Below are 16,504 nucleotides of genomic sequence, written 5' to 3'. Positions count from 1 at the left end.
CTTTGGCTTTGGCAAACCCAACAACTGAATGCTAACTTCATATTCTTTTTTACATCTTACATCTCTGAACTTGTGCTCATGTGGGTTCCCATAATAGCTAATCAGCATAACATGCCGGTACTACAAATAAAGTATGCCATCTAGATTTTTGTTAATATCTGAACAATCACTCTCAGATACAAGTAAGTATTCAAGATATTATTTGGAGTGAAAACCTCCTTATATGATTTACATGTTGAAATTCTGGTAATCCTTCAAACATAAAATTTTAGTTATTACTTCAAGAGTGAAATGATGCAACAATGAAAAATGATTGTGAAAGTTAATAATTTAAAAATCAATAGTTATTACTTTTATTAATAACATTAATATCACTATTAATAGTTATTTAAACTGCATATATTCCCCCAGTTTCTGGCTCTCTCAAGCCCTGACCAGTCTGAAAGCAGCTTTGCTAATTTATATTAGAAACTAAACTACATGTACAGCGTGGTCTCCCAATAGGTTACCTAAGGCAGAGCTCCCCAACCAGTCCCCCGCTTTTGCTGCAAACAGGTTACACTGTCTACCCAGAAATCAACTCAACCCTAAGGCATCCAAGAAGACAGCCAGAGCTGGTCACTGCCAGCAATACCTTCCAGGGATGCTTGGAGAGCTGACTGAGCTAGCAGAGTCTGAGGTTTTTATTGTTCTGAGGATACGGTCAAAAATCTTTAACAAGACATACATAGCTTGGCATAGTCTTTAGCCTCAGCTCTGGTTATACTCCTCCTTGATTTTTGTGCTTGATTTGTAATAGTCTCATTCTAGAAGGAAGGAAGGAAGGAAAGGAATAAATAGCGTTGTTCCTCTAATTTCCAGGAGTTCAGGTAACGGATGCAGACTGTGGTAGCCAGGCTCTAAGAGGGCCCCCAATAATCCTTGGTAATCACACTCTTGGTATTGGAAAGAGATTTATTATAAGTGATTGGCTCATGTTATTATGGAGGTTAAGAAATCCTATGATCTGCTTGTGGAAGCTGGGAACCCAGGAAATTCGATGGTGTTGTTCTAAGATCTAGAGGGTCCACTGTATAAGTCCCAGTCCGAAGTCAAAAGACTAATATCCCAGCTCAGTAGTTAGGCAGAGAGAGAGAACAAATTCTCCCTTCCTCCATCTTTTTGTTCTATTTAGGTCCTCAGTGGATTGGATGGTGCCTACCCACATTGGGGAGGGCAATCTGCTTTACTCAGTCTACTAATTTCAAATGCTAATTACATCTGGAAACACCCTGACAGATTCACTTAGAAATGTTTAGCCAGACATCTGGGCACCTTGTGATCCAGTCAAGTTGACACATAAAATTAACCATCACAGTCCCTAAGTTTTGGGGTAATTTTCTATGCAGCAATAGACAACTGATACACAGATTCCTGAACCTTCCCTCAATCCAAGGTCATGCTGTAGAGTTAGAGATCCAGCCCTCCCACTCACAAAGAAGCTATTCTCTTTACAGTAAAGAAGGACAAGGAATTCAGAGCATTTATTTAAGGCTGCACAACTGGAAAGTAGATTTATGGTGAAAATGAAGGGAATGATAAGTAGTACTTTTGTAGGACCACTCTGTAGAATATACTGCCTAAGCATTCTCTTTCCAGATGTGCTTTTAATTACTACCAAGAACATTCTTTTTTCTTTTAGAAGATATGTGAAATCCATGAAGTGCCTTCTTATTGAAACAACAATAAAGCTGTACATTTTAGTTTCAATATTTAGTTGGAGATTCCAAAGTCAAGATTTATATAGCAATGAGGCAAAAAAGATGTTATAGATTGGAATATTATGGAGACTAAAAGGATGCCAAAACATGGTATTGTTTCTGTTTGTATACTAAGATCACTTGTTCATGTTGACAATTCTATTATTGGTTCCACTTTCTCTGGGCGAATGTTGTATGGTTAAATGTGGGTGTGCATGAGCACACACAGAGTGGCGAAAAGCCCCCCACATGTGCCCACTGTTCTGGGCAGTGAGCCCAGTTTGCTTTAAGTCTTTGTTATTTGCACAGTGTCCCAGATTCTCTTTTGAAATGTGCAATTCACCTAATTTTATTAACCTGAATATGGAGCTATCTGATGCTTTTGTGATAGACTCTCACTCATGTCTAGGTACACTTCCTTTTGTTTTAAACAGGTCATTCATTTCTCTGTGTTGACCTTCAGGCATTTTGCCATGTGAATTGAAAGCAAACCCTCACAAGGTCAGATTTTAGTAATGCACTTTATTATTTTAAAACAGATGACATTTCACGCTTGTTATGCTAATTTGGAGACCAAACCATTTTTTCGTCTAAGCTCTATCAAAGGCTTTTTGTTGCTTTTGTTTGTTTTGATTTGTTTTTTAAGGAAAAGCAGATCTAGGGCCATTAAAAGGAAAAAGAATTTAAAGCATACAAGATGAAGAAAAATAATGACTCTAATGCAGATGAAACAAAAATTTAGCACCTGCCAATTGAGCACCACCTCTACCACTTCATAACTGTGTGATCTTGTCAAATCATTTAAGCTTTCTAAAAAAGCAGGGATAATAATAGCATCTTTCTCACAGAACTGTAGTGAGGATTAAATGAGCTTATGCTTATACATTGCTTAAGATATGTATAATTCTGGCATGTAGCCAGAACTCAATAAATATTATTAATAATGTAAATTATACATGTAATAATAATAACAATGATAATGTTGCTGCCATGGATGTCAGTGATCAAAAATCTAAATTATGAACTCTGTTTGGAACTCCTGTGAGATCTAGTACAAATCCCCTATACTTATGAGTATGTTCTGGCAAACAAGACTGAGAGAACAAGTAACTTGAAGAAGAGGTTGCAGTGTCCTGAGGCAAACATCTCCCTGCCTGCTACACCTTCCCACCATAAACACTACCACCATCTGGTCAACATACACGACCCTCTGTGAAGGTATTTTTTACATTATCCAGGGTCTTCTCTATGGGCGTGACTGTCATCCTTTTGTCCCTTCACCTAAACACCACCACTCCCATACTGAGTGGGGATAAAACTTCAACTAAGGTTAAGCAAAAACCTCAACCAGTGGTTTCAAATACGGCTTAATACAGAGACTCCAAAAATGGAGTTTTCTCTCTCCTTCTGTCAATTATTTTCTGTGCTGGTTTTATTTTCAGTGTCTGCAAGGTAGCAAGTTATCTGCCAGCAGGCCCAGGCTTACATTCTCCTTCAGGTTCACATTCATTAGAAGAAAGGTTGCCACTTTCAGAAGGTTCCTGAAGAATCCTGTCTGGACTAACTTGAGTCAGTGCCCATCCCTGAATTAATTCCTGAGACTATGAGGAAAAATTACTCTCTTTCTTTTTAAACTGACATTACAATTATTTTCCGTTTATAGACTTAATTTTTAGAGTTAAATTACTCTTTTTTAAAAGGTCTGTGATACCTCCTTTTTAAACTTCATTCCCCTCATCCAATACACCAATGAATCCTGTTGACTCTACCTCCAACTTATTCTGAATCTGTTCACTTCTTACCGGCCCCACTGCTGGCACCAAGATTTAAATCACCATTTTCTTATATCTGTACTACTTACTGGAATAGTCTTCAAAGCAGCCTCCCTGCTTCCGCTATTAGAAGCACTCTTTCACTCCTAAAGTCTGTTTTACAATAGCAGAGTGATATTTTAAAACATTTTCCAGATCATATCATGCTCCTGCTTCAAACCCTTCCTTGGTTTCCCAATGTCCTTAGAATAAAATCAACTTTTTACTGTGGCCTACAAGGTCTCAGGTGACCTAGCCCAGTCCACCTCATCCCCCTTATCTCTTGCCATTCTCCTTTTGTTTAGCATGTTCCAGCTGCCTTGGTCTTCTTTGTGTTGCTCAAACATACCAAGCTTATTCCTACCTTAAGGGTTTTACAATTGAGGCTCTCCCATCATCTGCCTCCGTTCCTTTCTAACCAATGACATTTTATTTTCCTTGTAAGCCTTATTACTACTAGAAATCATTTTATTTGTATATTTATTTACTTGTTTACTGTCTGTCTCCTCACCAGAACTAAATTTGGCTAAATTTCATTTCTAAAAAGAGGATACTGGAAGGGGAGACCCACAGAATCAACAGAACAGTTGAAAACTCAAAAAGAAAAAAAAGGGTTCAGAAGGGACAGAAGCAGGGGAAGCAATAAGAACCCAGGTAGCAAGAAGAAACCAATTGGTCCCAACCATTTTTTCTACTCTTGTGTTGCTCCATGAAGATGCGATGTTCATGCAGAGAGTCTGGTTATACTAGTGTGGGTCTCATTACCCTCATCTATCCAGAAGAGGGCAGGGTACCTTAATAGACCATCGCATAAGACTTTAATAAAGCAATGGCAAAAAAAAAGGGTAATTCTCCAAAGGAGATGTAGAGTTCTTGTCCAGAGAAAGGAGGAATGAGTAAATGCTCCCCCCTCCAAAAAAAAAAGCCAAAAAAAAAAGAAAGAGAAAGAAAAACAAATGTCTGCAATAATCCCTGACGTGATACCTTGTCATCTAGAAGACATCTAATTTACTTTAATGTAAACTGATGTATGCCTAAGAAATGCAAACAGATTTTAATATTAACCTAAATCAAATAAAAGCAGAACGATACATCTTTTGAACATCTGTTCAAAACCATACAACACACTCAAAAGATATGCACTTAAATGTTTTCTCTCTTTTATGCCCCAGAAAGATTTAGTGGTCAGGATACAGTTCTGCAAGACACCTCCTTTTGGATGTCCCACATGAAAGTAATTCATTTCCCTGAAATCTACTTCTCCTACCATATTATCTCTCAGTAGATGACATTAGTAATCATTCCATAGTTGACCTAGAAATTTAAGAGTAATTCTTGTTTCCTCCCTCTTCTTCATTTCCCATATTTTATTGATCAACAAGTGCCATCAATTCTACCTCAGAAATTCTCAAATCTAGGGGCTTCCCTGGTGACGCAGTGGTTAAGAATCTGCCTGCCAATGCAGGGGACATGGGTTCGAGCCCTGGTCCGGGAAGATCCCACATGCCATGGAGCAACTAAGCCCGTGTGCCACAACTACTGAGCCTGCGTTCTAGAGCCTGTGGGCCACAACTACTGAGTCTCCACTCTAGAGCCTGTGAACCACAACTACTGAAGCCCGCATGCCCTAGAGCCTGTGTGCCGCAATTACTGATTGTGCCGCAACTACTGAGCCCGCATGCCACAACTACTGAAGCCCATGTGCCTAGAGCCTGTGCTCTGCAACAATAGTAGCCACCACAATGAGAAGCCCGAGCACCGCAATGAAGACTAGCCCCCACTCACTGCAACTAGAGAAAGCCCGCGCGCAGCAATGAAGACCCAATGCAGCCAAAAATGAAAAATTAATTAATTAATTAATTAATTAAAATTTTTAAAAAAAGAAATTCTCAAATCTATCCCTTCTTCACCATTCCTACTACCACTGCCTAAGTTCAGGCCCTTGTAACCTCAGACCCCAAACCATTTGTAACAGCTTCTTAGTTATCCTTTCTTTTCACTCAACCCACTTCACTCCATCTCCCACACAGTTGTCACACTTACGGTTCTAAAACAAAGATCTAAGTACATCACTACCCTGCTTTAAAACCTTCTATAGCTCCACACTGCTTATCAAAAACAAAAACCTAACCACCTTTGTGTCTTAGTTGGAGTGACAGAACACAAAAGTCTCTCAGAACTGTTTATGAATGCAACAGTTCTTTAATTCAGTGGTTCTCTAAACTTGCTGTACATGAGTGCTTTTGTACATGAGGCTAGGGCCTCAATCTGAAAGAGTATGATTTAATTGGTCTGGAGTGGACCCTGTACATAAGTTTTTAAAAATCTCCCTAGGTAATTCAAATGTATAGCCAGGGTTTAAAAATGCAATTTAAAAGATAACTAGAAAGCCACATTTACTTCCAAACAGCATGAAGTAACAGGGTCCATATTTATTACCACTCACCATTGATAGGAATAACAAAAAACCTGGACAAAATATATAAAAGAAAGATTTTCAGACACTGGATATTAGGCAACACAGATAGTGATCCCAGAGAAAAGAGAAACAAAGTGAGGCACATAACTGCCCTAGTTTACTTCTTGGAGAGAGTTTATAGTTGGTAGTGGTAAGAGAGGGAGCCAAGGCAGAGCCTAGTTATCTCCCTAGGTTGAGATAAAGCTAGGAACTTGGGAAGGCCAAGGTAGCAAAAGTTCATAGAACAGAGTACCAGAAAGGAGAGAAAATTCCGGAGATCTGCAAAGCAACCCCCTTGAGTATTCAGCTGTGTACTGATCAGCATGTTTGTATGAGGAAACTAAGGCTGGGGTAAGAACCACACAAGAGAATCAGAGGGACAATCTTCTTGGCTCATACAGGATGAGAAGAGTTTGCTTTTCCAGCAACAGAAGTAGAAAAAATTTTCATAATTCATGGGATATTGGGTAGAGTACTCAAAGAAGTATCAGCCCAGTAAAGGGGAAAGTTATGAAATATTTCTTTGGTTCCGCCTAACAAACCTTAAAAACAAGACCCAAAAGGGTCAAACTATTTCAAAGCAACTTAACTATGTCCCAGAATAAAGCTCAAGAATAATTACAGAAATAAAAAATTATCTAGAATCCAACAATAAAATGCTCAATATGTGGCATCTGATCAAATATTACCAGGTATACAAAGAAGCAGGAAAACACTACTCAAAATGAAGAGAAAAATCAATCACATAAATCACTAGAAACATACTAGGAACTGACATGGATGTTAGAATTAAAACCATTTTTATAACATTCCATATATTCAAGAAGGTAGAATAAAGAATGACCAAGTTAAGTAAAATATATGGAAGTTATTTTTTTAAAAGACACAAATCAAATTTCTAGTGATGAAAAAGATATTATCTGAGATGAAAAATACACTGCATGGGATTAAGAGCAATTTAGACACTGCAGAAGAAAAGATTAGTGAACTTGAAGACATACGAATAAAAATAATCCAAAATAAAACAGAGAGAAAGAAGACTTTAAAAAAAGAACAAAGCATCAGTGATCTGTGGGAAAAATTCAAGTGGTCTAATACATGTGTAACTAGAGTTCCCAAACGAAAAAAGTTAGAAGGGGTGACAAAAAATTTTCAAAGAAATAATGGCTGAAAATTGTCCAACTTTAATGAAAACTATAAGCTCCACAAAGCCAAAGCACAAGAAACATGAAAATAACTACACCAAGGTACATTGCAATCAAATTGCTTAAGATCAGTGATAAAGGAGAAAAATTTTAAAACATTGAGGAGGAAAAAACCTCCATTATGTACAGAGGAAAAAAGATAAGAATGAGAGCAGAATTATCATCAGAAAAATTGCACGCTAAAAGATAGCATAACAACATCCTTAAAAGACTGAAAAAAAAAGTTACCTAGAATTCTATAACTAGCAGAGTAGACTTCTTACGTGTGCAACTTGTATAGTCACACAGGGTACTATGCTCAAAAAGACTGTGTTTGGTTTAATATTCTGCTGTTTTTTGTTTTTTTGTTTTTTTTCTGGATCTTAGATCCCTGACCAGGGATTGAACCCAGGCCCTGGCAGTAAAAGCGCCGAGTCCTAACCACTGGACCACCAGGGAATTCCCCTAATATTCTGCTGTTGATGGCTTGAAGTTCTTAATAATTCTGAAGAGAGGGCTCTACATTTTCATTTTGCATTGGGCCCCATAAATTATGTAGTCAGTCCTAATAACCAGCAAAAGTATCTTTTAAACATGAAGGTGGAAAAAACACTTTGTCAGACACACAAAATCTGAAAGAATTCCCCAACAGTTTATCTGCACAATAAGAATAAGAAATGTTAAAGAAATTCTTTCAAGCAGAAGGGGAATGATACAAGATTGAAATCTAGATCTAAGCAAATTAATAAAGAAAACTGGAAATGGGAAATATGTGAGTAAATGTGAGACCTTAGAAAATATTATTAGGAAAATGAAAATCAAAACCACAATGAGATTCCACTTCACACTCATTAAGATGGCTATTACTAAAACAAAAAAACCAAAAAAACCAGAAAATAACTAGTGTTGGTGAGGATGTGGAGAAATCAGAAACTTTGTGCACTATTGGTAATGTAAAATGGTGCAGTCGCTGTAGGAAATAGTATGGGAGTTCCACATAGAATTGCCACATAATTCAGCAATTCCACTTCTGAGTAAATATTCAAAAGAATTGAAAGCAGGGACTCAAACAGGTATTTGTACACCAGCGTTCATAGAAGATTCACAATAGCCAAAAGGCAGCAACAACCCAAATGTCCATCAGTGAAGGAATGGATAAACAGAATGTGATATATACATATAATGGTATATTATTCAGCCTTTAAAAAAGAACAGAATGCTGACACATGCTACAACATGGATGAACCTTGAAGACATTATGCTAATAATTTTCCTTTGAATTCTATCAAACATTTAAGGAAGAAATAGTGCCAATTCTACACAAACTCTCCCCCAAAAATTGAAGAAGAGGGAGTATTTCCCAACTCATTTTATGAGGAAAACATTACCCTTATACCAAATCCAGACAAAGACATTACAAGTGAAGAATACAAACCAATATCCCTCCTGAACATAGATGCAAAAATTCTTAACAAAATTTCAGCAGCTCTAATCCAACAGTATAGAAAGGATAGTATATCATGACTAAGTGGGATTTACTCCAGGAACTCAATGTTGATTTTAATATTCTTAATCAATGTAATTTACCATATTAATAGAATAAAAAAGAAAAATGATTTTACCTCATCAGAGGTAAAATCAAACATCCATTCCTAATGAAAACTCACAGAAAATTATGAATGGAAGAGAACTTCCTCAATGTGATGAAAAGTACCTATGAAAAACCTACAGGTATAAACTTAATGGTAAAAGAATGAATGCCTTCCTCTTAAGATCAGTAACAAGGCAAAGTATGTTTGCTTTTACTATTTCAATTCAACTTTGTACTAGAGGTGCTAGCTAGTGCAATAAGGCAAAATAAATAAAGACATAGAGATTGGAAAGAAAGAAGTAAAACTGTCTCTCTGTCTCTCTCTGTCTCTTCCACCTTCCCTCCCTCTTCCTCTCTTCGTGTGGATGACATAATTATTATGTAGAAAATTCTACGGAATCTACAAAAAATCTACTAGAACTAAATAGTGAATTTAGCAAAGCTACAGGATATAAGATGAGTATACAAAAAACAGTATAAACTAGCAATGAACAATCAGAAATTGAAATTTTAAAGACATTATCATTTATAATAGAATTAAAGATATGAAGAATTTAAGCATGTGTCTCGTAAGATATGTAAATTCTATATGCTAAAAACCATAAAACAATGTTGAGAAAAAGTAAAGGAGAACTAAATGAGGGTTTCTCAACCTCACTCATTATTGATGTTTTGGGCTGGATGGTTCTTCATTGTTAGAACTGTTCTATGTATTGTAGATTATTAACCAGTATTCCTGACTTCTATTTACTAAATGCCAGTATCACCCTTGCTGTGAGTTAGGATAATCAAAAATGTGTCCAGATACTGTCAAATGTCCTTTGTGAGGCATAATTGTCCCCAGTTGAGAACTACTGACCTAAATAAATGAAGAGATATACCATGTTTACGGATCAGAAGGCTCAATATTGTTAAAATATCAATTCTCTCCAAATTAATATATAGACTTCAATACAATCCCATTCAAATTCCCAGCAGGCCTTTTGTCTGTGTTGACCAGTGGATTCCAAAATGTATATGGAAATGCAAAGCACCTAGTATAGCCCAAACAATTTTGAATAAGAAGAATGAAATTGGAGGATTTGCACTACATTATTTCAAGACTTACAAAGCTATAGTAATCAAGATAGTATGCTATTGGTCTAAAGATAGACAAATGGATCAATGGAACAGAATAGAAAATTCAGACATAGACTTACATATATATGGTCAATTGATTTCAATAAAAGTGCTAAGGCAATTAAATGGAGAAAGGATAGATATCTTAAGAAACAGTGTTGGAACAACACTACATGCAAAAAAAAGAACCTTGATCAATACCTTGTACTAGATACAAAAGTTAACTCAAAATGGATCATAGACCTAAATGTAAAACATGAAACTATAAAACTTCTAGAAGAAAATATAGGAAAATATTTTTGTGACCTTGGGTTAAGTAATGGTGTCTTAAATGTAACATTAAAAGCAAAATCCTTAAAAGAAGAATTTGATAGTTTGGACTTACTTTAGCAAAATTTTAAAAACTTCTGGCCTTCAAAAGATACTGTTACTAAAATGAAAAGACAAACTATAGATTGGGAGAAAATAGTTACAAAGTACCTATATAATAAAAACCTGTATTTAGAATAAAGAACTCTCAGATTTAACAATAAAAAAGCAAACAACTCCACAAAAAATGGGCAAAAAATGTTAACACTTCACCAAAAATATACAGATGGTAATAAAGCACATGAAAAGATGTTCAATATCAGTAGTCAATGGGAATTGCAAATCAAAATCATAATAAGATACCATTTCACACTCACTAGAATGGCTATCATAAAAAAAGACAGTAACAAATGTCAGCAAGGATGTGGAGAAATAGGGACCTTCATACATCTCTACTGGGAATGTAAAAGGTAAAATCCCTTTGACAAAGATTTTGGCAATTTCCTAAGAAGTTAAACATATGCCTACTGTTCTGCTCCTAGAAATTCACCCAAAATAAATGAAAGCATATGTACACACAAAGACTTGTACACGAATATTCACAGCAGCTTTATCTGTAATAGCCATAAAACTGGAAACAACCCAACAGCTGGTGAATGAATAAACTAATTGTGGTATATCCATACAATGGAATACTACTCAGCAATGAAAGAAAATGAACTATTGATACCCACAACAGTATGGATAAATCTTGAAATAACTAAGCTGAGTGAAAGAAGTCAGGCAAAAACAAAGAGTTCATGCTGTATAATCCCATTTATATAAAATTCTAGAAAAAGCAACTATCATATAGTGACAAAAGGACCAGTGGTTGCCTGTGTGTTACTGGGGCAAGACGAGACAGAAGGGAGGGATTATAAAAGGGCAGAAGGAAACTTAATAGGATGATGGACATGTCATGATTTCACAGGTATGTATTGATACACATATTGAGACTTTTCAAATTGTACATTTTAAATTTGCCCAGTTTACTGTATGTCAATTACATCTCAATAAAGCAGCAATAAAAAGAAAATAACAAAAAGAGAGATGGCTAAAGAGACACAATGGTTGAAGTTTGATGTTAGAAGTGTACTGATCCTTGTTTGACATGATGTCCCACCACCCCCAACCTCCAATAGTTGCCTGCTGGTTCCAGGCTATCCACCTAGAATGTGCAATCTGCTAGGCTTCACAAGTGCCCACTGAGGCACATTGCCATAATCTGGCAACTCACTTCATTCCTCTTTTTAAATAGTTGTATACTTGAAAGAGGAAAACCTTTGAATTAAATCCTCATAGAAAAGTTCTATCACAGCATGCGTCTCACTTCAATAAGGCATTTTCCCAGGGTGATACATTTTGCTTACACCCCTCTGATAAAATTTACTTCCTGAGAGAGTGGCATGGACATATATACACTACCAAATGGAAAATGGATAGCTAGTGGGAAGCAGCCGCATAGCACAGGGAGATCAGCTCCGTGCTTTGTGACCACTTAGAGGGGTGGGATAGGGAGGGTGGGAGGGAGACACAAGAGGGAGGATATATGGGGATGTATGTATATGTATAGCTAATTCACTTTGTTATACAGCAGAAGCTAACTCGCCATTGTAAAGCAATTATACTCCAATAAAGATGTTAAAAAATAATAATAAAAATAAAATAAAATTTAAAAAAAAATAAAATAAAATTTACTTCCCATCCAACCCTGGCTTTGTTATCTTGTTAGGCCAGAAAAATTTCATCTGTGTGTGTGAAGCCCTCTCTGATCCTCTGCCTCTTAGCGCCATAACCAGTTACCATTAACCACATGGTTCATATTACCAGCATGTAGGGGCTATAACAAGGTCCCCCAGCCCCACTTCCCTATACCTCCATCATGAATTTTGCCTAAGGAAAGTAAGCTTGCCATTTGGAATTTAAACTTTACAATGAAGACAAACTGGTTCAGAGAAGAAATATGCAGACGCTTGAAACAGACATAAAGATTCCCAAGCCAAACAGACCATTACCTGAAGTAATAACATGTCAGCGAAAAAAAGAACGTGCACATGAGAAGAGAGGTTGATCATTAATGCCACTCACTATCCAGGGAAGAAAGAACCCATCTGTATCCTTTGATACTCTGTTTGAAGCTATTACTTTTTTTTTAAATTTAGAATTCACTGATTAATTCTCCTTATTCTAAATTCAAGTTTCACAAACAACATTTTGATTATAATTTGGCTTCCAAATGTGGCAAGTATGCCAAGAGACCTCACTTAAATAAAAAAAGAGGGTCTAGTTCCCTAAGATGACTCCTCATTATAAATTAGTAATTTGCCATTCTAGGTTTATATAGTAGTCTTGTATTTATTTATTTTTTATTTCCACAGTCCATCTTACTGTTATAGCCCTTTTTCTGTACTGTAGTTAGGTGAGCAGAGTTTAGAACTATAGATTCTCAACTACCTGAGGGTAGTTTTGCATCCAGTTTTGTACTGGCCTCCACCATCATTGCTTGATTAAAAAAAAAAAACCAAAAAATCACTGAATTAAAATGAGCTGCTTACTTCCATTTTTAGTTGATTGGGAGTTAGAAAATTGGATACCAGAAACACTCCTTCCCAAGTGCAAGCCTCTAATACTCATAAACCTCTAGTACTATAGCTAAGACAGGTTTGTTGGGGTTTTTTTTTTTTTTAATATGGAGTAGTTTTTTTTGTTTGTTTGCTTGGTTTTGGTTTCTTTTTTTAATTTTATTTTTTGGCTGCTTTGGGTCTTTGTTGCTGCGTGTGGGCTTTCTCTAGTTGCGGCGAGTGGGGGCTACTCTTCATTGCGGTGCGCGGGCTTCTCATTGCGGTGGCTTCTCTTTGTTGGGGAGCACGGGCTCTAGGTGGGTGGGCTTCAGTAGTTGCAGCACGCGGGCCCTAGAGCACAGGCTCAGTATTTGTGGCACACGGGCTTAGTTGCTCTGTGGCATGTGGGATCTTCCCAGACCAGGTCTTGAACCCAAGTCCCCTGCACTGGCAGGCGGATTCTTAACCACTGCGCCACGAGGGAAGTCCAAGACAGGTATGTTTTTAAAAGTATGTTGCACATTCCTAGAGAACTGATTTTAAATGAGGGTCAGAGTAGCACCAACCTCAGTGAAGTTTCTGACACTGTTTCATTTGAGTATTCCTGAAATGTTTAAAAACATTTCAAGCCTCATCACATCAACTAAGATGAATGTAGAGATGTGTCAGGTGAATAACTATTAAGGAAATAATGAAAGCATATACCTTCTATTTTAACAATTAAACCACAATTTAGAGAACTAATTCTAACACTACAAACTTTTTGTTACCAAGCACAGAAAGAAAAATCACATCTTTAGGATAAGGAGTCATGACACATTTAAAATTTTGCAATGGCCCATGAGCCACAACTACTGAGCCTGCGCGTCTGGAGCCTGTGCTCCGCAACAAGAGAGGCCGCGATAGTGGGAGGCCCGCGCACCGCGATGAAGAGTGGCCCCCACTTGCCGCAACTAGAGAAAGCCCTCGCACAGAAACGAGGACCCAGCACAGCCATAAATAACAAAATAAATAAATAAAACATTTTTAAAAAGTAATTATGTTTGGGCTAAAATTCCACTTTATAAAAAATCAAATAATGAATACTTCTTGCTTCATTCCTTCTTAAAAGCAATAATTTATCATGAGTTTCTTAATAGAAATGTGATTCCTTTAAGTACTGTTAACTGAATAGTCTGACTCAGTTTTCTCAGATAAACAGTGGACAGTGTGATGAATAAATACAATTGTCTGTGAATAAATTAAGTTTCCTCATTCACAAATAAAACATAGTCTTGAACACAAAATACAGATCCCATTAATATTTAGTTCTGTAATTAATACTCAAAAGACCCAAATCCTGATTTTATGCATAGGAAACAGGCCTAGAGAAATGAAGAAACTTTTTTCAGATCCCAGTTGGTTAATGGCAGCTTAGATACTGAAACCACTATTGCCTTGTAGTTTGATTTATGAGTGCTAGCTTCGCATAAAAGAGTAAGCTAAAGATGCTCTGACAAGGAAATGTTTATTTCAAAAAGTCAGCAGCACAATCTGTCTCTTCTCCAAAAAAATAGTATGTATGGCAGACTTTCATCCTGCTGCTGCTACATGAAGAAAATTTGGGCCTAATTTGTCTGGTCTTCCAAGCCAGAGCAACAGAAGTGACTGGGTTTAGGTGGGGCTCATCTTGCTCGGCGTCATCCAGCCAATAGGCAAGGCTCCAGCTCTGCAGGAGAAGAGAGGTCGCCTAGGAAGGAAGAACCATCACCAACCCCCACCCTGCTGTCTGTATCTAAGATTGGGAGGTAAAAAAAAGGAAAAGATAAGGCAGTGGGTACTCTTTCAACTGTACACCCACACACATTTCCTGGTCCTTTATCTTTTTTACCATTCTTAGCGCTTCCAACCTGGCATGGCCTTCTGAATCATGTGTTCATCTCTCCTTTGACTCGACCCAACCGTCATGGCCTTCCATCTCACCTCCACCAACAAAGCCGTTGACTACACGTTAAGCAAAGACCTTGGGGTAGAGACTGGGTTTCCTAAGCTTTAGTCCGGTACAATCCAGCGCCACACCTGTATTTCTAGGCAACTCCCTACTGTCTCTCCCCCACCCGTCCCCGCCACCAGCCCCATCACCCCCCTGTCCCCAGCCGTGCCCTCCAACTTGCTCCAAGCTAATGTCACTCTGTGCCAACCCCTCCCAAGCGCTCGGGGCTGCAGCCCGTGGGTCCCAGCCCCGAAAGCGGTTCTCCTAACCCAGCGCAAAGGGCGCCGCCACTCCCGGTGCGGTCTGCAGCCTCCGGGGCTCCCGCGCTGCTCTCACCTCATCCAGGGTGCGGCTGCCGCGGCTGCCTCTTCCTCCTCGGCCGCTGCTGCCCAGCTCCCGGACGGCTCGGGATGCCGTCGTTCCCGGCCGGGAGACTGCCGTGAGGACTGCGGGGTTCGCGCCGCGTCCCTGGACCAGTAGGGCGCGTGGCGCGCCCGGCTGGACGCGCGGCAGCAGCAGCCGCAGTCGCAGCGGCGGCGGCTGCAGGACCCGCTGTCAGTCCTCTTCATGAATTTCAAGGGCCTGGCCAGCCCAGTCCTGGTTACCGTCCTTGCTTGGTTTTCCTAAGGTCTTCCCGCACTGCCAGGGCGCATCCTCTGGGCGTGGATGACCATCCACTCCAGTTGCCACTGCCGTGGTGGAGACCTGGAAAGACCAGGCCTCCTCCGCGGCTGCCTCGGCCACCTGCTCCGCCCAGATTGCTTCGGTCCCTCTCGCACAAACACCCGCCGCTGCCTCTTAACCCTCTGTCATCTCCCCCTTTTCTCTCCACCCACCACCTCAACCTGGAGAGCTTTTCATTCCCAGACCTGCTTTCTTTTTTCTTCCTGTCTCCTTCATTGTCACCGTCCTCAATTTCCAACCTCAAAAAGTTTCTCCTTTTCTCATTCCCTCTCTCCATATTTTCCTGGTTTTTTGTCCTCCACCCTCCAAATCAGTCATCCTCTTATATTTTATATTATTCTCCTCAGAATCATTACTTCTCCAGGTTGTTGTCTAGCCTCCTTTCCCTCTCTTCCCTTCTTATCCCCTCATTTAAAATCTTTTCCTTTCAATTTTTCCTTTAGTTATTGTAACAAACCTTTCTCCTAAACAACCTCAATTTTCCTTTCTGTTGAGACTTTCTGATTGTCATTTTTCATGAAGAACTCATAGTAAACTATATATAGCTTGGTATACACCATCAAGTCAGAGGGAGTTTTCATGGTTAAAAAAAAAGTTCATAGGTCAAATAAATCATCCACTAAATGTTTGTTCTGAAAACCCTTTTCTTATATTCAAGTGTCCTCTAAGAATGGAAGCTGAGTCTCCAGCAAAGCAGAACGTTCCTGCTGTACTATTCTATACAGAAGGCCCCCGCTTACTGGTTCCACTTAATTTTTCGACTTTACCATGGTGTGAAAGCGATATGCATTCAGTAGAAACCAGATTTAGAGCTTTGAATTTTGATCTTTTCCTGGGCTAGAGATATGGGGTAATACTCCCTGGTGATGCTGGGCTCCCAGTCAGATACATTAATAACCATTCTGTACCCATATAACCAGTCTGTTTTTCACTTTCTGTATAGTATTCAATAAATTACATGAGATATTCAACACTCTTTTATTATAAAATAGGCTTTGTGTTAGATGATTTTGCCTAACTGTAGGCTAATGTAAGTG

The 16,504-nt window shown here is 38.5% G+C and overlaps 1 protein-coding gene and 1 non-coding gene across 2 annotated transcripts in view; both read right to left on the bottom strand.

Annotated features, from left to right (window-relative positions):
• LOC132369349 (myomegalin) overlaps positions 1–15,352 on the bottom strand; it is a 213,688-nt gene extending 198,336 nt beyond the window's left edge. The window contains exon 1 of the mRNA XM_059929194.1: positions 15,120–15,352. Coding sequence (XP_059785177.1) covers positions 15,120–15,352 — 233 coding nt within the window. The remainder of the gene's footprint in view (positions 1–15,119) is intronic.
• On the bottom strand, positions 7,580–7,651 carry TRNAK-UUU (transfer RNA lysine (anticodon UUU)). Its single transcript has one exon. It is a non-coding gene; the product is annotated as a tRNA-Lys (tRNA).
• Positions 15,353–16,504: the final 1,152 nt, after the last annotated feature.

This window comes from Balaenoptera ricei, chromosome 1 (genome assembly GCF_028023285.1).
Source record: "Balaenoptera ricei isolate mBalRic1 chromosome 1, mBalRic1.hap2, whole genome shotgun sequence".
Classification (NCBI taxonomy): domain Eukaryota; kingdom Metazoa; phylum Chordata; class Mammalia; order Artiodactyla; family Balaenopteridae; genus Balaenoptera; species Balaenoptera ricei.
Note: the sequence above shows the minus strand (reverse complement) of the source record. Positions and strands in the feature narration are given on the sequence as shown.